The sequence below is a fragment of the Molossus molossus genome, unplaced genomic scaffold (genome assembly GCF_014108415.1).
Source record: "Molossus molossus isolate mMolMol1 unplaced genomic scaffold, mMolMol1.p scaffold_m16_p_11, whole genome shotgun sequence".
NCBI classification, from domain to species: domain Eukaryota; kingdom Metazoa; phylum Chordata; class Mammalia; order Chiroptera; family Molossidae; genus Molossus; species Molossus molossus.
In genome coordinates, this window is record NW_023425346.1 from 16,788,093 (window position 1) to 16,811,586 (window position 23,494).

The 23,494-nt window shown below is 39.3% G+C and overlaps 1 protein-coding gene across 1 annotated transcript in view; it reads right to left on the reverse strand.

Moving 5' to 3' along the window:
- NCKAP5 (NCK associated protein 5) overlaps positions 1-23,494 on the reverse strand; it is a 650,664-nt gene that overhangs the window by 177,146 nt on the left and 450,024 nt on the right. The window contains exon 8 of the mRNA XM_036254823.1: positions 22,553-22,672. Coding sequence (XP_036110716.1) covers positions 22,553-22,672 — 120 coding nt within the window. The remainder of the gene's footprint in view (positions 1-22,552; positions 22,673-23,494) is intronic.

The following is a 23,494-nucleotide window of genomic DNA, read 5'->3' on the forward strand; positions in this document are numbered from 1 at the left end:
AGGATTATCAGGTTTTCTTATATGTTTGAAATTTGAAAAAATATTTAGTCTGAACATGGCATACCTTAAGATACTCCCTGAATTTACATTTCAATCATTTAGTCTATTTCAATATAATATCGATTCATGTTGAAGTTTTTTTTATTATTAATTAATTTTTGTTACAGATGTTTCTTTTTCCCCCACTGACACCCCCCTCCCCCCTCCCTGCCCTGTCCCCAGTTGTTTGTCCATGTCCATTGTTCATGCATACATGCATATAAGTCTGTGGTTTATCTCTCCCCCACCACCCCCTTTTCTGGGGATTGTCAGTCTGTACCCCACTTCCACGTCTCTGGAACTACCCCATTCCTCAAACTGTTATGTTCATTATATTCCACAAATAAGTGAGATCATATGATACTTGTCTTTCTCTGTTTGGCTTGTTTCACTTAGGATGATACTTACCAGGTCCCTCCATATAGTCTCAAAGGATAAGAGATCTTTCTTTCTTACAGCTGCATAGTACTCCATTGTGTGTATGTACCACTGCTTTTTTATCCATTCATCTACTGATGGACACTTGGGCTGTTTCCAGATCTTAGCTATTGTAAATAGTGCTGCTACAAATATAGGGGTACATATATTCCTTCTGATTGGTGCTTCAGGCTTCTTAGGGTATATTCATAGAAGTGGGATCACTGGGTCAAATGGCAGTTCAATTTTTAATTTTTTGAGGTAACACCATATTGTTTTTCATAGTGGCTGCACCAGTCTGCATTCCCACCAGCAGTGTACTAGAGTTCCCTTTTCTCCACACCCTTGCTAACACTTGCTGTTTGATGATTTGTTGATGGCGGCCATTCTGACAGGTGTGAGGTGATACCTCACTGTTGTTTTAATTTGCATCTCTCTGATGATTAGTGATGTTGAGCATTTCTTCATATGTCTCTTAGCCATTTGTATGTCCTGTTTGGAGAGGTGTCTATTTAGTTCCTCTGCCCATTTTTTAATTGGGTTATTTGTCTTCCTTTTGTTGAGTTGTATGAGCATTCTATAAATTAAAAATGAACCCCTTATCTGATATATCATTGGCAATTATGCTCTCCCATACAGTGGGTAGCCTTTCTGGTTTGATGATTGTATCTTTTGCTGTGCAAAAGTATTTGAGTTTGATGTAGTCCCATGTGTTCATGTTCTCCTTAGTTTCTATTGCCTTAGGTGATGTATCAGTGAAAATTCTACTGTGTATGATGTCTGAAATTTTGTTGCCTACAGTTTGTTCTAGGATTTTTATGGATTCATGAGTCACATTTAAATCTTTTATCCATTTTGAGTTTATTCTTATGTATGGTGTAAGTTGGTGGTCTAGTTTAATTTTTCTGCATGTAGCTGTCCAACTTTCCCAGCACCATTTATTAAAGAGGCTGTCCTTACTCCACTGTATGCTCTTGCCACCTTTGTCAAATATTAATTGAGCATATTTCCTTGGGTCCATTTCTGGGTTCTCTGTTCTGTTCCACTGGTCTGTATGCCTGTTCTTGTGCCAGTCCAGGCTGTTTGTAGTATAACCTGAAATGTGGTATTGTGATCCCTCCACCTTTGTTCTTCTTTTTCAAGATTGCTGTGGCTTTTCGAGGTCTTTTTAGATTCCATATAAACTTTTGAAGTACTTGTTCTAATTCTGTGAAGTATGCCATTGGTATTTTGATGGGGATTGCATTGAATGTATAGATTGCTTTGAGTAATATGGACATTTTAATGATGTTAATTCTTCCAATCCATGCACAGGGTATGTGCTTCCACTTTTTTATATCTTCCTCTATTTCTTTTTTCGATGACCTGTAGTTTTCTGCAAATAGGTCCTTTATTTCTTTGGTTGAGTTTATTCCTAGGTATCTTAATTTTTTTTATGTGATGGTAAATGGGATTGTTTTCTTAGTTTCTCTTTCTGCGAGTTCATCATTGGTGTACAAGAATGCCATCGATTTCTTGATGTTAATTTGGTATCCTGCTACTTTTTGAAATTTATTTATTAAGTCTAGAAAATTTTTGATGGAGTCTTTGGGGTTTTTATGTATAGTATCATGTCATCTGCAAGTAATGACAGTTTGACTTCCTTCTTTCCTATTTGGATCCCTTTTATTTTTTCTTCTTGTCTGATTGCTGTGGCTAAGACTTCCAGTACTATGTTAAATAAGAGTGGCTAATGTGGGCATCCTTGCCTTGTTCCTGTTCTTAAGAAAAATGCTTTTAGTTTTTGCCCATTGAGTATGATCTTTCATATATGGCCTTTATTATGTCAAGATATGAACCCTCTATTCCCACACTGCAGAGTGTTTTTATCAGAAATGTGTGCTGGATTTTGTCAAAGGCTTTTTCAGCATCTATTGATATGATCATGTGGTTTTTATTCTTCATTTTATTTATGTGGTGTATCGCGTTTATTGATTTGTGAATATTGTACCAGCCTTGCATTCCTGGGATGAATCCCACTTGGTCATGGTGGATAATTTTTTTGGAGTATTGCTGGAGCTGATTTGCTAGTATTTTGTTCAGGATTTTGGCGTCTATGTTCATCAGGGATATTTACCTGTTGTTTTCTTTCTTTGTAGTGTCTTTTTCTGGTTTTGGAATTAGAATTATGCTGCCTTCATAAAATGAGTTTGGAAGTCTTCCTTCTTCTTGAATTTTTTGAAATAGTTTGAGGAGAATGAGTGTTAGTTCTTTGAATGTTCAGTAAAACTCCCCCTTGAAGCCATCCGGGCCTGCACTTTTGTTTGCTGGGAGAGTCTTGAATACGTCTTCAATTTCTTCTGTTGTTATTGGTCTGTTCAAGTTTTCTATCTCTTCCTGGTCCAGTTTTGGGAGACTATGTGTTTCTAGAAAATTGTTCATTTTGCTTAGATTGTTGAATTTGTTGCCATATAATTGCTCATAGTAGTTGTTAATGATCTTTTGCATTTCTGTGGTGTCAGTTGTTACTTCCCCTCTTTCACTCCTCTTTCACTCTCTTTGTTTCTTGGTGAGACTAGCTAATGGTCCATCAACCTTGTTTATCTTTTCGACAAACCAGCTTTTTGTTTCATTGATCCTTTGAATTGGTTTTTTGGTCTCTATGTCGTTTATTTCTGCTCTGATCTTTACTATTTCCTTCCTTGTACCTGCTCTGGGGTTTTCTTATTGTTTGCTATTTGTTCTTTAAGTTGTGAGGTTAGATAGTCTATTAGAGATTTTTCTTGTTTATTGAGGTAGGCCTGTAATGCTATGAACTTCCCTCTCAGAACTGCTTTCACTGCATCCCATAGATTTTGTGTTGTTGTGTGTTCATTCTCATTAGTTTCAAGGAAGTTTTTAATTTCTTCCTTGATCTCCTCGGTAACCCATTTATTGTTTAATAACATGCAATTTAGCTTCCATGTGTTCAAATGTCTTTGTATGTTCTTCTTGCAATTGGTTTCTAGATTCATGCCATTGTGATCTGAGAGGATGCTTGATATTATTTCAGTCTTCTTGAACTTGTAGAGACTTAGTTTGTGCCCTAACATGTGGTCTATCTTTGAGAATGTCCCATGTGCACTTGAGAAGAATGTGAATTCTGTAGTTTTAGGGTGTAATTTTCTGTAGATATCTATTAAATCCATTTGGTCTAGTGCTTCATTTAGACTCTGTTTCCTTGCTAATTTTTTGTCTAGGGGATCTATCCAGTGATGTCAGCGGGGTGTTGAAGTCCACTGCTATGATTGTATTGCTATTGATTTCTCCTTGGAAGTCCTCCAGAAGATTTTTAATATATTTTGGTGCTCCTATATTGGCTGCATATATGTTTATCAAGGTTATATCTTCCTGTTGGATAGATCCTTTCAATATTATGTACTGGCCTTCTTTGTCTCTAGTTATGGCCTTCCTTTTGAAATCTATTTTATCAGATATGAGTATTGGTACCCCAGCTTTTTTTCCATTCCGTTTGCTTGGAAGATTTTTTCCATTACTTCACTTTCAACCTATGCGAGTCTTTTGTTGTGAGGTGGGTCTCTTGTAAACAACATATAGATGAGTCATTCTTTCTTATCCAATCAGCTACACTGTGTCTTTTTATGGGAGCATTCAATCCATTTAGATTTAAGGTGATTATTGATATGTACTTATTTATTGCCATTTTTGTTTAGTGTGGTTCTATTTTTCTTCCCATTTCTCCTGCTCATTACAGTAGTCCTTTTAACACATCTTGCAGTGCTGGTATGGTGCTAATGTATTCCCCTAGCCTTTTTTTTTTTTTTTTTTTTTTGTCTGGGAAGCTCTTTATTTGACCTTCTATTTTGAATGATAGCCTTGCTGGGTAGAGTAGTCTTGGATTCAGATCCTTGTTTTCCATGACCTTGATAATTTCATGCCATTCCCTTCTGGCCTATAATGTTTCTGTTGAGAAGTCAGCTGAGAGCCTTAAGGGGTTTCCTTTGTAGATAACCTGTTGCTTCTCTCTTGCTGCTTTTAGGATTCTCTCTTTGTCTTTAATTTTTGGCAGTTTGATTACTATGTGTCTTGGTGTGGGCCTGTTGGGGTTCTTCTTACTTGGGGCTCTCTGTGCTTCTTGAACTTGAATGCCTTCTTCCTTCACCAAATTAGGGAAGTTTTCTGTCACTATTTCTTTGAATATATTCTCTAACACTTGCTCATTTTCTTCTTCTTCAGGGACTCCTATGATGCAAGTGTTATTACGTTTCCAGTTGTCCCACCGTTCTCTTAAGCTGTCTTCCTGTTTTTTAATCGTTTTTTCCTTTTGGTTTTCTGATTGGATGATTTTTTCTACCCTATCTTCTAATTCACTTATCTGGTCCTCAGCTTCCTCTACTCTGCTTTTTAGACCTCCGATGTGTTTTTCATTTCTGATATGTCATTCTTCATTTATTCTTGGTGTTTTTTAATTTACAACTGGTTGATTTTCACATTTCTATGTCTTTATTCATGGTGCTCATGTTCTTACACATGCTGTTGAGCTTCCTCAAGATCATGGCTCTGGATTCTAGTTCTGCTAACTTGCTTAACTGCACCTCATTTATCTCATCTTCGGTAGAGGTCTCTTGTTCTTTCATTTGGATTTTGTTTCTGTTTTTCATTATTTTGGCTATCACTGTGGGCTTTGGAGCCTGCCAAATTTTCCCTGTGGGTGTTGGTATTCTGCTATTTGTGGCTCCCTCTCCTGGGTTTGGATGAGGCAGGGAGGACCTGCTTTAAACACCACTGTCAAGTCTTAACTTTTCTGGTTAGAGTTGCTATCCCAGGGAATGGTAGTTATCCTCTAGCTTTTTTTCCTGGAGGCTATTAGTAGAGGTCTCCTGAAGAACCTTGGTTTCTGAGTTGACTGAAAAACTCCCTCAGGTGCTCAGTGTAAGAGGATTTCCCGAGGGTGGGGCAGATGCTGGTTGTTAATGGGCCTCAATTAGCATTTCGATGGCCACCGGATGTGGTTGAATCTCTGAGTGACGGTCCGCTGCCTCTCCCCAGGGCCCTGGGAAGGAGTAAGATGACCACAGTCCTGAGTGCCCGCACTCAGCAAAAGCTCTGAGCACCCTCCAAATCCTGAGTGTCACCACACAGTTCCAGTCCAGTCTGCCTTCCCTCTGCCGGAGCCCAAGGTGAGTGGCTGCTGCCAATTTAGCCTCTGTCCCGGCTCTGAATCATGCAGCCACCTGGGACTTTAACCCGAGGGCGCTGCTCCCAGCTAAGGGCGCAGAGGCTGTGGCACCAGCCAAGGGCGGAGCACCCTGCTGAGGTGGCCGCAGGACCCAGCCGAGGCAGCTGCTGGTCCAAGCCGAGGCCATAGGACCCAACAGAGGGCTCAGCTTCCAGCCGAGGCTGCTGGCCCCTGCCAAGGTCACAGGACCCAGCCAAGGTGGCCGGACCCAGCCGAGGGCATAGCACCCAGCAGAGGTCACAGGACCCAGCCAAGGCGGCCGCTGGCCCCAGTCAAGGTCAAAGGACCCAGCAGAGTTCGCCGGACCCAGCCGAGGGTGCAGCTTCCAGCTGAGTCCACTGGTCCCAGCCCAGGCCGCTGCGGACTGTGGGCTCCCGGCCCCCTCTCGAGTTCTCACAAGCCTACCAGGATCGAGTCAGTGTCCCTGGTTATGTGGTCCTCCAAGCTGCCTTTCAGTTGCCCCTTCCTGACGATTTCTCTTTATTTTCGTTGTAAATCCAGTTTGGTCCTGGGAGATGGTCTGTGTAGCTCCATTCACTCCGCCGCCATTTTTTCCATGTTGAGTTTTTGAACCTCCATTTAATGTTAAAATCCCTAAAACAAATCTTAGACAAATCTAGTCTGTTCGTTTTCCATCAGTTTTCTCTATACAGCTAAACTAGACTCTTCCTTAGATACAAACCTAAAGAGAATTGTTGTAGGTCACAGCGACAGAGAAGTCAGCTACCATGGCCCTCCTCAGAGTTTCGCATCTCTGTAGAGCACAGGGAGTTAGTTTGATATTGTTGGAAGGAACTGGGGAGGCCAAGCAAGATCAAATCAGGTTAAGAAAATTTCATAATTTTATAATTGTGATTAAAGCCAGGACCTGGGATTAATCTAAACATAAATCCCAGTATTAAGCTTATTCCTGAATTTAATCCACAAATGGCTTTTTAGAAACTGGTTGCTCAAAAAACTCCTATTCATCCTTCAAAGTCCAGATATCTGTTCCCATCTCTGAAAACCTTCCTAACACCCCAGATAGTGTTAATCACTCTTTCCTCTGAGGACCTCTACTGGTAAGTAGTTCTGTCTCATTTACTACCCTATTGCATAATTGTTTATTCATATTAATGTGGCTCCTTAGTACATGATAACCTCTGTGTCCTCAGTAGGTGCTGAATAAATTTTTGTTAAAATAATAAATTCAGCAATATATTCCGGCTGTACTGTGAATATGACTGTGGAGCCTCGCGCCCAGGTGTACTGAGAATGTGTACTGTGTTTCAAATTCAAATCCACCACCACTCGAGCAAGGATAGAAAAGCAGACTGCAGGCCAGGTGTGACCCACAGACATTTCACTGGGCTTCCTCAGTGCTATAAAATAGTTGAATCAGGTGCCAACCTTCAAGAATTGCAAGGTTGCACACAAAAGCCTGCATTTCCAGTTTCTTAAACTATCTCAGGGTATGGCAACCCGTCACCAGCATTTCCACGTGGCCACAGCGGGCTGGAGCTGGCGGCGGAGTCCAGCCTCCTCGGCTTACTCCTTCCCCTGGCTCGGTCCCTGAAGGTGTTCAGTTTGAAGTGCTGGTCTTAGGGCCTGAGGCTTTTCACTGTTTCTGGTGAGAGGACGGTTTATTCACAGCCAGCCATGTGCTCTTGACATTCTCCTGGAATGAAAACACCTCCTCAGTCTCCTACACGCATTTTGCTCACGAGGTCTCAGCTTGTATTGATAGTCACTTTGTAAGTATGCGACACTTCTGTTTTCAGTCATGTTTCTCCTTTCTTCCCGAAGAAATTTATACTTATTTAGGATATATGTGGTTTTGGAGGAGACAAACAACAGGAAGCCAGTTGTCTTCCATTAAGCAACTTCGATTTGGGTAGGGGGTTGGGATGGGAGAGATACAAATTCACAGGCATGAAACAGCGTGAAAATACCAGGCCCTCAGCTGAAGGGTATCTATGTAACACAATTTTCTACAGCTAAAGGGAACCAACAATTCCAAGATGAAACCCCATCTGAGGTCTCACTGGCATCAGAAGAGATAAAACTAAAGCAAAAACATAAGATGTAACTGCCTCTGGTCGCCTCAACTTATCTAAACAGTAGTTCAAAGTGCACCTTGCTCTTCTTACGTATGCTCTCATCCCTGCTCTCCCTTGTGGACCATTTCCTTTCATGTCCTCTGTTGGCAAGCTCTGTTCATCTCGGAGGTTCACTCCATCATTACTTCACTCAGCAGTTACTGAGGCTCACTGTTGTTCAATCTTTGTACTGGAAAACACCAAGGTCCATAAGCAAGGCCCTTGGCCCTAGGCATACAAAAGCCAAAGCAAACAAGTAAAGAGTAGGGATCAGACCCCGACTTCCTTAAAACAGAACACTTGTCCCTCGATAGTGATGCTGATAGGAAGCACAACATAACACAGCATTTAATCCTGAAGCGTCACTGGTGAGCCTGGGTCTTGCAACAAAAACAAAAAACAAAAAATAAAAAAAGAAAGAAAGAAAACACCCCTCAATTGCTTTGGGAAGGAAGAAGACATATAACTGAAAAAGAAGTGTAGCATACCTACAAAGTGACTATCAATCCAGGCTGAGACCTAGAGAGCAAGATGCGTGTAGGAGATTGAGAAGGGGGTGTTTTATTCCTGGAGAACTTCCAAGGCACATGGATTTAGAAGTTGGAATGGAAGGAGGAAAGAGACTTTCTCATGCCTTTGCACAGGCTGTTTCTTCTGGCTTGCATCTATTCTCTCTCTGCCCTACTTAACAAACTCTTATTAATTTGTCTAGACTCACACTGAGGCACTAGTTCCTGTTATCCCCTCCCCAATCTCCTGACCCAACATGGGTATAGCCCTCCACTCCCCTGCCCCTGCAGCACCTCATGTGCACAGCCCTCCACTCTCCTGGGTGCTACAGACCACAGCTCCTGAGGAAATGCTTTTCACCACCGGATCCCAACGCTCACACTCTTCCGGTGCTCCTGAATGGAGCCGAGTGTCAACTGAATGGAGCCGAGTGTCGGGGCGAATGGTGGGAGTGGAGTCCCATTCGGAACAGAGAACTGACATACAAAGTGGGACTGTTAAAGGAAAACCTAGGCCATGCTCTGTGGAGTGAAAGTATTTCTGCTTGGCTGGAGTAAAGGATTTGTGTCAAGAACAAAAGAAAAATGAGGCTGTAGGGGGCAAAGCAAGTCTATCGAGGGCCCTGGATGCTTATGGAGAGGGGAAAATCATGACTTGCTATAACCCTGGAGATTCTTTCACATCTTTTCTGCTTTCACTTGATCCCAAACCAGCCTGTCGTAGGTCATCTCATTAGTGAAAGCCCTGCCCTGCAGGAGTCATGTGGTCTTTCAGAATGTGCCTCACCCTCTCAGAGAGGAAAACTCCTGTACCTCAGACAAGTTCATGTCCTTCCCGGGGTCTACAGCGGGAGAGAGAATCCCCGCTGCATATTCTCCATATGTTTGCATGTATGACGGATGCCATGATCATGCAGGATGACGCAACACCGTCACTGGGGACTCCCTCTCTGAGCCCTGGTGTCACTCAGCACACGGAAGCATCACTGGACAGCTCCTCCTGTCACGCTGTAGGTCCCTCTGCATTAAATCCCAGGTCTGCAGGGCATGGCTTACGGCCACCTCCATGGCTGGCACACAAGCAGCCCAAGGGGCAAACTCATTCATTTCAGAAACTCCTAATGCAAACTTACATTCTAGCAGTGTGGGAAGTCAAGAAGCTGCTCTAAACTTGGGTGGATTTTGTTGCCTCTTCTCTTGTGGGTCAAGGGAGGAGGCACTGATCAATCAGAAGGAAAAGCTTCCATCACTAGAACTCAAAACCTTTGTCCTATCCTTCACCTGACTCTCACTCACTTACCTACTCTTCCCTTATTGCTCACCACACACTCCAGTCCCCTCTTCATGATTTTTCTTTTCATCTCACTCCAACTGTATATATTTTGAAAATTCCCCAAAGGCAGAGGTGTAGACCAATATATACATTACAAATGGTTAATTTAGTTGATATTTTCCAATTCATTTGAATAACCAACTACCCCAGAGAAGATGCTTTTGTGTTGGTTGTTTAACTGGTTGCTCAGTTCTAGGTAGTTCTTTGTGGCTGTGTTCATTATGAAATGGCAAATTCTAAGCCAGCAAATAGTATAAATGCCTAAGATCCGCTTTTCAGAAATAAATAAAAGGAATCAAAATATGAACTGGGCATCTCGGTACAGGGATTGATAAAAAAAAATACACATAAGTGGACAGAAAAAGACTTGGTATTCAAATAGAGATCTCAATCTTAACTGCAGTAAGAAATAGTTATCTTAATGTTGTTTTCATTAAGATGGTGACAGTCATTTCTTATTTCAGTCCCCCTCACAAAAAGACCAACTGGCAACTAGCCACAAACAAGACACCACTGGGAAACTTCCAGAACTTGGGATGGGATCAGAGACTGAGAAGGACTACACAAGAAGGGCAACAGGAACAGAGACATTCTGACATCATCACCCCTTCCCCAGGATGGCATAGCACCACACTGAGAGGGCCATGGGGCCTATGGTTCCTCAGGTGGGGAAAAAGCCCAAGGCAGACACCCAAGTTCTCCAGCATTTTAGGTTGCTTCCTAGGTGGTCCACAAGTGTCTTGTAGCATAGGGGTGGCAGGGAGACTCTGTGGGGCTTGATACTGCAGGTCACACTGGAACGAAGAAGAGGAGCAGGGCTTATAGCAATTGGCGCCTGGATCTGAGCAGACCATATCTCCTTCTAGGAGCACCTGAGCAGAGATTCCAGCCAATGGATTTACCCATCTGCAGAGCTAAACTGGTAACTCTATCTGGCCAGGTTACTTGATGCACAGTTCTGCCTGATTTGAGTCCCCAAATAATGAGCCGCATTGGTATTGGAGCATGTTCTGCCACCCTTCATGGGCAGGGAAACACATCTGTAGCTCTGCCAAATGCTGAAAATAGTGCCTAGCCTCAATGGACCAGGAAGTCTAAACTGAGCATCCAGGAAGCTGCAAAGCTTATAGTTGCTTTTGAATAGGAAGTCTAGCCAGCAGCTCTGTCCATCTACCCAGCTGGCGCCCATACTGGCCAGGAAACTCAATGCACAGTTCTGCCTGATTCAGGTCCCCAGCCAGCAAGCTTTCTGGCCTTAGAGCCTGCTCTGTTGCACTAGTTGGGCAGGGAAATGGGATTATGGCCCTATCTACTGGTGGGTATAACTCTCTCTCTCCCAACCAGAACACTCGGGAGGCTGTATGGCTCACTCTAGAACCCAGCCAGTGGCTCAGCCCATCTGCAGAGTTGAATCAATGGTCCTGTCTTCCTGTCTGACTGTGGAGCTCAGTGGACAATTCTGCTTGATTATGGTCCCCAGACAGTGAGCTGTTCTGGCTGTGGAGACTGTTCTACGGTCATGCCCGGGGAGGGGAGAAAATATGCAGGCCCACCCAATTGCTGAGCATGGCACCTGACTAGGAAAACTGACCAGTGAATCTGGGCAGCTGTGAAGCCCATTCCACAGCTGTACTTGGACAAGGAACTGAGCCAGCAGTCCTGTCCAACTCTTCCCAACTAGTGGCAACCCCCAAATTCAGATTTCAGACAGCAGCCCTGCCCAAATAGAGACCATGATAGCAAGTTTCACTGGCCCAAGGATGCTCCCAGGTGACTAGTCCAGGATTTCCAGCTGAGCTGCCTGGAGGAGGAAAGCCTCTGCGGAGGTGAATATGTGAAGTCTGGAGAGGAGACTGCTTACTCAAATGTACAGATAGCAACACAGCATCAAGGATCATGGAGAATCAGGTAAACATGACAGTGTCAAAAGAAACTATTAAACCTCTAATAACTGACCCTAAAAAAAAGAGACAACTGTCTGACCAAGTTATCTGAATAATCATCTTAAAGAAATTTAGAAAACTACAAAAATATACAAACAGACAACTAAACAAAATTAGAAAACCAATGTACAAAAAAAATGAATTCAACGAAAATAACAAAAAGCATCCAAAAATGAAACAGAAATCTTTGAACTGAAGAATACAATGAAGAATTCAATAGAGAGCTTCACAGCTTTACTTGACCAAGCAGAAGAATGAGTCAGTGAATAGAAGATAGGTCATTTGATATTATCCAGTCATAGGAGCAAAAAAAAAAAAAAAAAAAAGAATGAGAAGGAGTAAAGAAAGCCTATGGGACTTGTGGGACCCAATCAAAAGAACTAATATACATTATGGTGAAGAATTGTCTCTACTGAAGCAAACGTGTAAAGTCTGGATGACTTTTTTATGTATTTTTTTTTTTTTATCCTCACCCGAGGACATTTTTGCATTCATCTTCAGATAGAGCAGGAGGGAGAGGGGGAGAAAGAGAGAGAGAGAAACACTGATGTGAGAGAGACACATAGACTGGTTGCCACCCTCACGACCCCAACTGGGGCCAGGGACAAACTGCAACTGAGGTACGTGCCCTTTGTGGGAACTGAACCCAGGTCTCTCTGGACCACAGGCCAATGCTCTAACCGCTGAACAAAACTGGCCAGGGCTTAAATCTTGTTTAAATGCACAACCAAGAATACCAGAAATGAGGAGAGACTGACTTTCCTGAACAAACAAAAGCTGAGGGAATTCATGACCACTAGATCAGCTTTACAAGATATGCTATAGGGCAGCAGTTCTCAACCTGTGGGCTGCGACCCCTTTGGGGGTCAAACGACCCTTTCACAGGGGTACCTAAGACATAACAGTAGCAAGATTACAGTTATAAAGTAGCAACAAAAATAATTTTATGGTGGGGGTCACCACAACATGAGAAACTGTATTAAAGGGTTGTGGCATAAGGAAGGTTGAGAACCACTGCTATAGGGCATTCTTCTAGATGAAATAAAAAGATGCTTATTAGTATCATAAAAATATATAAATGTTTATATAAAACTCACTGGTAAATATATAGTCAAAGTCAGATTATCTAATGTTATAATGGTGGTGCTTGGCTCACTTATAATTCTAGTTTAACTTTTTAAAGTATTAAAAAGAACTATAATTACAATAATTTATTATTGAATACATAGTATAAAATATGTAATTTTATAAAATTTTATAATTGTAATATAATATAAAATATACTATTTTTAAAATTGCAATATCAATAACCTAAAATGTGAGAGGGGAGACAAAAATGTAAAGTTTATATATGTTATTAAAGTTAAGTTGCTATTATCTTAAAATAGAATGTTATAGGCATAAGATATCTTATAGAAGCCACAAAATAACCACAAAGAAAAAAATCTGTAGTAGTTACACAAAGATTATAATAAACAAGTAAACACAGTGCTACAAAAAGTCTTCAAATCACAAAAGAAGACTGCAATTAAGAGGCCAAGAACAAAGGATCTACAACACAACCAGAAAACAATTAACACAATGTTATAAGTTCTCACCTACCACTAATTACTTTAAATATAAATGGATTAAATTCTGCAATCCAAAGACACAGAATGACTGAATGGATTTTAAATAATCTAATGCTGTGCCACCTACAAGAGACTCACTTTAGCTTTAAAGACATACAGACTGATAGTAAAGGGATTTAAAAAAAAGATATTTTAAGCAAATGGGTAGCCACACTTAGATCAGACAAAATAGACTTTAAAATAAAAATGATCGAGACAGAGAAGGTCATTACATAATGATAAAAAGGTCAATCAATCAAGAATATATGACAATTATAAATATTTATGCACCCAACATTGGAGCACCTAAATATCAAAATCAAAGAGTAATAGAAGTAACAGGAAACATAAACAGCAATACAATAACATTTGGAGACTTTAATACCTCACTCTCAATAATGGATAGATAATCAGACAGAGTCTCTGAAAGTGTATATGAACAACACTATACCAAATAGATCTAATGAACACATACAGAACATTTCATCCAACAATACACATTTTTCTTGAATACACATAGAACTTTTTTTTTTTAGGATAGAGCATATGTTAAGCCACAAAATAAGTTTTAACAAATCTAAGAACATTGAAATCATACCAAGTACTTTTTACCTGACCACAATAATATGAAACTAGAAATCAATAACAGGAGGCAAACTGGAAAATTCACAAATATATGGAAATTAAATAACACACTCCTGAACTACCAACGGATCAATGAAAAAATCAAAGAGAATTAAAAATGTATCTTGAAACAAATGAAAATTTTAAAAACATACCCAAACTTATGAGACATAGCAATTCATATCCAAAAGAAAAATTTTTACATTTAAATAAGTACTTATGCCAGGAAAAAAGAAAAGATCTTAAATAAGTAAACTAACTTTACACCTCAAGGAATTAGAATAAAAAGAACAAATGAAGTACCAAGTAGGCAAAAGGAAAGAAATAATAAAAATTAGAGCATAAATAAACTACATAAGAAAATAAAAAAATATTAACAAAATTGAGAGTTGTTTCTTTGAAAAGATAAACAAAACTGAGTTTAGCTAGAGTAACCAATAAAAAAAAATTGAGATGATCCAAATAAATAAAATGATCAATGAAAGAGGAGACATTACAACTGATACTACAGAAATACAAAGGATAGTAAGAGACTACTATGAACAACTATATGCCAACAAATGAACAAACTAGAAGATGTGGAAAGATTCCTAGAAACATGGAACCTCCCCAAACTGGATCATGAAGATACAGAGAATCTGAACAGAACAATAACAAGTAAAGAGATTGCATTAGTAATTCTAAGTGTCCAAACAAACAAAAGCCCAGGACCAGGTGATTTTGCTGGTGAATGTTACTAAAAATTTAAAGATCTTCTCAAACTCTTCCAAAAATTGGAATAGGAAGGACTAAGCCCAAATTCATTTCATGAGGCCAGCATTACCCTGATATACAGCCAAATACAGACACTGAAGAAAAGAACACTACAGTCCAATATCCCTGATGAATATAAATGCAACAATTTTAAACAGATTACTAGCATGCTGACTTCAGCAGCACATCAAAAAGGCTCATAAATTATGATCAATTGGGATTCATCTCTGATATGCAAGGGTGGCTTAACATTCACAAATCAATAAATGTAGTACATCACACAATAACAGATTAAAACATAAAAAATCAAATAATCATCTCAAAAGATGCAGAAAAAGCATTTAGCAAAATTCAACATATATTTATGATAAAACTCTAAAAAAATTGGGTATAGAAGAACTATACCTCAAGGTAATGTAGGCCATATATGATACCTCACAGGTAACATCATTCTCAATGGTGAAAAGATGAAAGCTTTTCCTCCAAGATCAGGAACAAGACAAGTGTTTCCACTCTCACCACTTCTATTTAATATAGTAGTGAAAAGTCCTAGCTAGAGCCATCAAGCAAGAAAAATAAATAAATAGAATCAAAATTTGAAAGAAAGCAGTAAAGGCATCTCTATTTGCAGTTGACATAATTTAATACATGCAGAAATCCTAAACACTTCAACCAAAACTATTAGATTTAATCGTGAATTCAGTACAGTTGCTGGATACAAAATCAACATAAAGAAATCACTAGCATTTTCATACACTGACAAATAATTATCTGGAAAAAATAAAGTAAACAATCCATTTACAATAGCATAAAAAATAATAAAATACTTTGAATAAATCTAACCAAGGAGGTAAAATATTTCTACATTGAAAAGTGTAAGCTACAGATGAAAGAAACTGAAGAAGACAGATAAATAAAAAATATCTATATTCACAAATTGAGAGTTAGTGTTTTCAAAATGTCCATACCACCCAAATCAGTCTATAGACTCATTGAAATTCTTGTCAAGATTCCAATAATACTTTTTACAGAAATAGAAAACAATCCTAAAATGTGTTTAAACCCACAGAAGACCCTGAATAGTCAATCCTTAGAAAGAAAAAAACTGGAGGCATCGTACCTCTTGATTTCAAACTATATTACAAGGCTATAGTAATCAAAATAGCATGGTATTGGGATAAAAACAAGCACTTTGACCATTGGAATAGAATCAACAGCCAGAAATAAACCCAAACATATATGGTCAACTAATATTTGCCTAGAATACTCAATGGAGAAAAGACAGTCTCTTCAGTAAGTGGTGCTGGGAAAAGTATATATTAACATGCAAAAGAATGAAACTAAGCCACTATTTTACACTACTCACAAGAATTAACTTGAAATGGATTGAGGACTTAAATGTAAGACCCTAAAACATGCAACTCCTAGAAGAAAACAGAGGAAAAACTCCTTGACACGGGTCTTGGCAATAATTTCTTGAGCATGACACCTAAAGCACAAGCAACATAAAAAAAATAATAATAAACCAATGAGAATACACAAGACTGAAAAAGTTCTGTACAGCAAAGGAACCAATGGCAAAATAAAAGAAAATTTACTAAATAGGAGAAAATATGTACAAACCACACACCTGATAAGGTATTAATATCCAAAATATGTCAGAAACTCATACAATTCAACATTAAAAACAATCCAATTAAAAAATGAGCAGACAACCTGAATAGACATTTTTCCAAAGAAGATATACAGATAGCCAATACACGTATGAAAAGATGCTCAACATCACTAATCAACAGGGAAATTCAAATCAAAACCACAATGAGATATTATCTCACACCTTTTGATGATGGAATGGCCATCATCAAAAAGACAATAGATACAAGTGTTGGAGAGGCTGTGGAGAAAAGAAAATCCTCATGCACTGTTGGTGGGAATGTAAATTGGTATAGCCACTATGGAAAACAGTATGGAGGTTCCTTAAAAAAACTAAAAATAAAACTATCTATGACCCAGCAATTCCACTTAGAAATGAAATATAATGATTGTATCAAAGACAATATACCTGTATATCTCCGTATTTATTGCAGCATTATTTACAATAGCCAAGACATGGAAACAATCTAAGTGTCCATAAATGGGTAAATGGATAAAATAAATTGTAATATACGTATGTAATGCTGAGTAGAATAAGTCAGAGAGAGAACGGCAAGTACTGTATGATCTTACTTATATGTAGAATTTACAAAAAACAAACTCATAGAAGCAAAGAATACCTTGGTGGTTGCCAGAGGAATGTGGTGGTGGGGTCAGGAAAAACGACAAAGTTGGTCAAAGGTACAAACTTCCATTTTTAAGATAAATTAGTTCTGGAGATACAATGTACAACATGGTAACTATAGTTAACAAATATTGTGTTGTATATTTGAAATCTGGTAGGAGAGTAAGTTGTAAAAGCTCTCATCACAAGAAAAAAATATATAACTATGTGAGGTGCTAGATGTTAACTAAATTTATTGTGATCACTTTGCAATGTGCATACATATATCAAATCATAGATGTATACCTTAAACATACACAATGTTACATGTCAATTACATCTCAATAAAACCGGAAGAAAAAGCATAAGGGCAAGAAGATTTTTGCATACAAAAGTGAAACAAATAAACAAAGAAAGGAAATATCTCCCCAACACACAAAATTCTATTAAAATTAAATAAACAATGGAAGTATGTAGGTTTGAAGCCATGAACAAGTGCACATTGAATATGTATTATGAACAGTGATAACATCTGTGGACCGTAAAACGGTACAGTCACATAGTTCTTGCCTTCAAGGAGATAAGTACTTATTTAGGCAAAATGAAAAGTTAACATGAAACCCCTAGTGACTGGATTCTGCTGCATGACCTCCACCATGAGAGATGAAGATGGCATGGCTGGACCATGAGCTGCTCACTCATGTGTCTGGCCATTGATTCTGCAGGAGCTCCAGCAAGGGGAAATTAAGGGAGAATTGCACTGACCTAGGAAGGCCCTGAGAGGTGGCAGCATTGGGTTGGTTCTCAGAAAACAGGATTCATGCTTGAGGACAGGTGGAGAGGGGAGTGTATAATGTGGCGTTTTGCCAAATAAGATTCTTGGATAGATTTATACTCTGAAAATAAAGATTGAGTATAGGAAAAAAAATAATCAGAAGCACCAGTGGAATTTTAAAATCCTCTCATCTCATCTAAAATATAAAACCAAACACGAGCAAACAAAAAGTCAGCACTCTAAGAAGTGACGGCAAGTTTTTATACTTTGGTTCTAAGCTGTCAGATTTTCAACAGTTTGTGTGAATAATCTACATTATAACATTGATTTCATTTTATCTTGGCCTAAGGATATGGTTACTAGGAGTCTTTGAAATATCAGATAAAAAAGAAAAGAAAAAACGGTGTTAGGCAGAAAATGCAAGAATGATGTCCTATCAAGGTAATTAATGATAACACAGGTATCCAAAACAAGACAAAAGCAGGACACACAGGAGAGGGGACATGCTTGGATGTCACAAATCAAGAGCCTTTCAGAAATGTGTAAAAATAGCAGGCTCCTTATTACGACTGCACGGTGGAAGCCCTCTGATCTGACTCGAGCCCAAGTGGGCCAGTTAATCAAAATGTCAGAGTGTGGAATCAGAAAAATGTTCCTCATGTTCATTAGTGTTTCATGCTCAGGCCCTCAGAAAGAAAGTGAAAGGGAGGAACTCAAGCCTGACTGTGGATTTAAATCCCCTCTCTGTCAATTACCAGCTGGTGACAGCCTCTCTGTGCCATGCCCCCATCTGTAAAATGGGTACAATAATAGTTTCTACGTCATGGGATCCTAATGGAGATGAAGTCGGTAAAGATTATAGAATAGTATCTGATACTTGATAAGCACAAGGTATTTGTTAAATAGCAGTTTGGGGAGGGCCAAACAGTATGCTTCTTTGCCTAAGGATCCTACTATTAGAATCCTCCAATATTTGTTTGCTTTCTTTTGACATCAAAACCATGGTTTATGCATTGTGTCTGATTTTTAGATTTTTGTTTTTCTCAACAGTGGGACAAGAATTTAAAGGCACCCAAGAAGCAATTTGCATGTATAATACCTCTCCCCTTAACATAGTTTCATCTCCCACAATTTTTTTTTTTACAGTTAGACACCTATATTTCATTTGATCACAAACATTTCTTTTTAGTGACTTGCCTTGCTAGATACTTTTGAAATACTGTTTTATAAAAACAATTCTTTTTGCACCATATTCCACTGATTTATATAGTAGTTAAAAGTACATAATTACCATGATGTGTGCTCCTGGCATAAACATGCTGAGTTACAAATGCAATTCATTCATAGTGAGTATTTAACTCAAATGGTAAGAGAAGTAAGTACATTTAGTATAGAGCTCTCTACTAGTTACCAATGGCCAGTAAGGTAAGAGTGTTGTTTAATATATGATTTACAAAAGGAAATGGTGATCATTGGTTAATCTAGACAGTAGGTTTAATTCAAAACTTTAGTAAGAGACTCCAGTTCCATTAAGATCATTACTTTTAGATTTCATTTGTGATTCTGGCTTCTCGGTTCTCTAGAATTTAGCTCAACTTGTTGACTTTCATATAAAGGACGTTTTTAATCTGATTTGTTATTACACACAGTCCCAGAGATATCATTCTGGAAATTGGAATCAACAGAGAAGTTTATTACCATTTTTTAAAAATATTTTTTTTTATTGGATTAAGGGAGAGAGGGTGAGATAGAAACATATATGTGAGAACATCGATTGGCTGCCTCCTGTGTGCCCCCCACTGGGGATGGAGCCCATAACCTGGGCATGTGCCCCAACCCAGAATTTAACCGGTGACCTCTTGGTGCATGGGTTGACACTCAACCACTGAGTCACAATGGCTGGGCTATTGCCATTCTTAAGATTTTAATTTTCAGGTTAGGCACTTTTTCTTTCCCCTCTATAATATTTGGTACTAGGCATAGTGATGAATTTGCTGCATCAGCCACCCCCTCAAACAGACTGGGCAGGCTCAGCATGGCCACACTATTGCAAAGTATCCTGTTAGACAGGTGGAGGCATAACATTCTCTTAGGGGTATGCAAAATAACACCCAACTTGCAGAATGAATCTGTGTCTTTTATTCATTATTCCATGAAACAAGTAATTACAGAGCTTCCACAGGTGCAGAGCAAGCCCAGACTGCTTTTCCTTCAGCCAGTGCTCCATTTGTATTTGTGCCGCCAGAAAATGAAAAATCGTGAGTTTGATAATGAATAGACCCCCTGAAAAGCCAGCAACATTGTCTATGACTGAGAGCCGTAAGGTGTTAGAGGGCAGGCACCACACTTTCTATCATTCTTCACAGAACTATTGACAGCCCAGCCTTTTCAAGTTCCATGTATATTAGAGTGGCTCCTGGAAGAGAGGACTTCTTGGGGAGGAATATGAAGTGTGTTGGCTGGAAGCACCAATGATTAAAGACTGAGTTCTGCTGCAAGCATACAACACCATTCCCTACCATTTAGATATGGATTTAAGAAATTTGTGATGGCCAATGAAAATGCTTAAATATCTATGGCACAGATCTTGACTGTGGAAACAAACCATCATGACTCATAAACAGGTAATACAAAAACATTATTAAAACAGATGGGAAAACAGAAAAACTCATGAACAGCTGTTAAAATAATTGTAATATTGGATCTTGATTATGAGAGAGGAAAGAAAATATAATTTTTACAGATGCACGATTCTCTATAACCAACATTTACTGTGGTCTGGAATAGGAAACAGAAGAGAGAGAAGAATTTTTTCCACACAATTTTTGAGCCATAAATTATGAATTATGCACTAACAGATAATGCAGAGAGGAAATTAATTTAAGAGATGAGATCTATTTTACAATTCAAAGAGCTGTTTTATTTTCATTTGGAGGAGGGAGAATCACTTTTGATGTTCAGCTTTACCAAACATTTTTCTTTCTCTAAAATGAACTGTAATTTTTCATTATTTCCCGGAGTCATCCAGTAGAGATGTATATGCCAAAATTCAGAGAGTAAATTAGTAACACTGTCTCAACCATCTGGAAAAGTGCTCTCCTGTAGAACTTTCTAAGATGATGGAAATATTCTTTAATATGGTAGCAGCCAGCTACATGTGGTTTTTCAACACTGGAAATGTGGCTAGTTTGACTTAGAAAACTAAACTTCATTTTGGTTTAATTTAATTTTCAATTTCAGTAGTGCCATGTGGCTACTGGCTACATGTGCTAAATAGTGTAGTTTTGAGGATACTCTGTCTTTTCCTTTCTCTTAGTCAATTAGGCCAGGTAGCTGAGGATTATCCTTTGAAAATTAATTGTACATTGTTCCTGTGAAGCTTCACATACCCTTTGCAAGCTGAGCATCAGAATGCTCTGAGCAAGGCTCATGGAGCTTGTCTGAGCAAATATGCATATTGATAGAACTTAAAAACAAAACAAACAAAAAAAACCAGCAAAGATCAGCTCTCCAGCCCCCTTTGCTAATTCATGCATTTTCCTGCAGGCAAATCTATTCTTGAGAACTTTGTTAAAATCAGATGATAGTTTTGATACTCTTATAATTAGCAACTTATTAATAATAGGTAAAGAGCAAAAGGGAGGCCAGACGTTATAAGCATGAGTACCTGGGAAGCTTTACCAGGAACCTGCAATTTTACACTCCCTAGGGAATGACAGGTCCATTCCCTGCAAATCACTGGGGGAAGGGGTCCAACAAAGGGGAGATGGATGTATACAGTGATGTTGGGTGATGTAAGAAAGGTGCCTGTCAGTCAAACCTAGGAATATAAATCATTGGCTAGAAAGGGTGGGGCCAATGCATGCCTGCAAAACTTTGGGAATACATAATCCTCCAGACAAAGGAGCTTGTTCTCTTGGGTCTTGTGGCGCTCTTCCACTCACCTGTGTTCCTGGAAGTCATGGCATGCAGACCCCACTTACAAGGACTGGTGGACTGAAGCTGGAAACACAAACTGAGCTAGCCTGATGCTGGAATGGACTGTGTCCCAACATGGAATGGACACTCTGGACAACAGCTTTAATTCTAGCTCTGCTAGAGACACAGCTAGACTTTCTCCTTGGTGAGACAAATGGAAATGCAACTTCGGAAACTCAGGGGTTTAATTCCCCAGAAATAACACTTTCTACAATATCTCATTCTTGCATGAGAGTCTCAGAAAATTATTTTTCTCGTGACATTGCGAAAAGCCCACTCCCACTGGCAATAGGTGGGGTCAGGGAGAGTTCTCCTTGGATAACAGTTTGACTTCTTTTTTTTAAATCCTCATCTGAGGATAATTTTCCATTTATCTTTAGAATCTTTAGACAGAGTGAAAGAGAGAGAGAGAAACATCGATGTGAGAAAGACACATCAATTGATTGCCTCCTGCACAACCTCAACCAGGGCCAAACCTCAACTGAGGTTCGTGCCCTTGACTGGATTCGAATCTGTGACTCTGGTCCATGGGCTGACACTCTAACCACTAAGCCCAAGCAGCCAGGGCAACAGCTTGACTTTCTACAACTTTGCATGCTATGAAACAAAAGAGTCCAGTGGGAGCACTTAGACAAGGAGAACCTGTAAAGCACTGAGGCAGGATATAGGAAGTATTTCGTTAGGAGGAGGAATGAGAGAGAGGAACTCCAGGCATTACATAAAATTCTCCTTTTATTTCCTGACTGCGTTCCATTGATTTGCTTAGTTTACTAGAGGACACCTTATAATTGTCCCCTTTACCATTTATTATTTGTTGATGCATTTATATATCTAAATGTAGCTTTAAAAGGTCAGAGATTTGAGAGACGTTTCATTTTTATGATATCCTCTGAGAGACGAAAGAATCAAGGTTCTGACGTAACATGCCTTGCCCATGGAGATGGTGATGGCTTTTGAACGTATGTAACTTCTTGTCAATAGCATTTCAGTAGCAAAGATTTTCCATAAAAACACATACCTGGAGGAGCAGATCAGAAGTGGGTCTGAGTCTCTGTTGGAATAGGATACTTAACGTTCGATTCTGTTGTTCCAAATCAAACACTCTTGTTTTCAATTTTACACATTCCTCCCTTAGATCCTACAACAAACACATGGACAGAAAATAAGTCTATAAGTGAAAGATACCTCAGAATATTACATCCATATTTTGTCTGATATTTCAGGCACATTAGTAAAAAATAATATTTTTGTTCTTCAAAGCCCCCAGAAATAAATTACACAAAATGTTTTTTTTCTCCCATAGCCCATTATCTGATAGAACTGTTGTGTGCAAGGAAGCCTACTTTTTTTATTTTTATAAAAGCACTTTAAAATCAGAAATGCATTAATATAGCATGCTATTTTTGAAGAGAGTAAGCCTTAGCGATATAGTCAATTTAAGTTTCCACCTATATCGTTTGCCTTTTCATTGTCTCCATAAAAGCAATCATAAAGCACGAACCACAAGGACAATACTGTTTTTGCAGTGAATAGAGATTTGATGAACTAAAGAAACCATCACTTTTGATGAAGCCTTTCCCTGTCATTTGTGGAACGAGTTGAAATTCTCAGCGCTCCGGCTAATAGAGTCGGTGAAGCATTTCGTGGGAGGGAAGCAACTCTGAAGCAAAGGCTTGAAAAGGCCATTGGCAACGTGCTCATCCTCTGAGCGAGTGGATTTCTGAATCTTTCAGGGGCACTGTGGCCTCAGTGCTGGAGGAGTAGAGTGACTGCCTTGTCGTCCTTTGGAAGCAGCTCTCCTCAACAGTGCAGACACCGCAGAGGCCTCCCCCCTTCCAAGGGGGCCTCTGACACACAGGAGTGGTAGGGTGCTCCCGATCCCACCAAGGAGCTGCCTTCCACACTGACTCGTGATGAAGACATGAACAGCACTCTTTGATGGGGCCAAAGAAAGACTAGA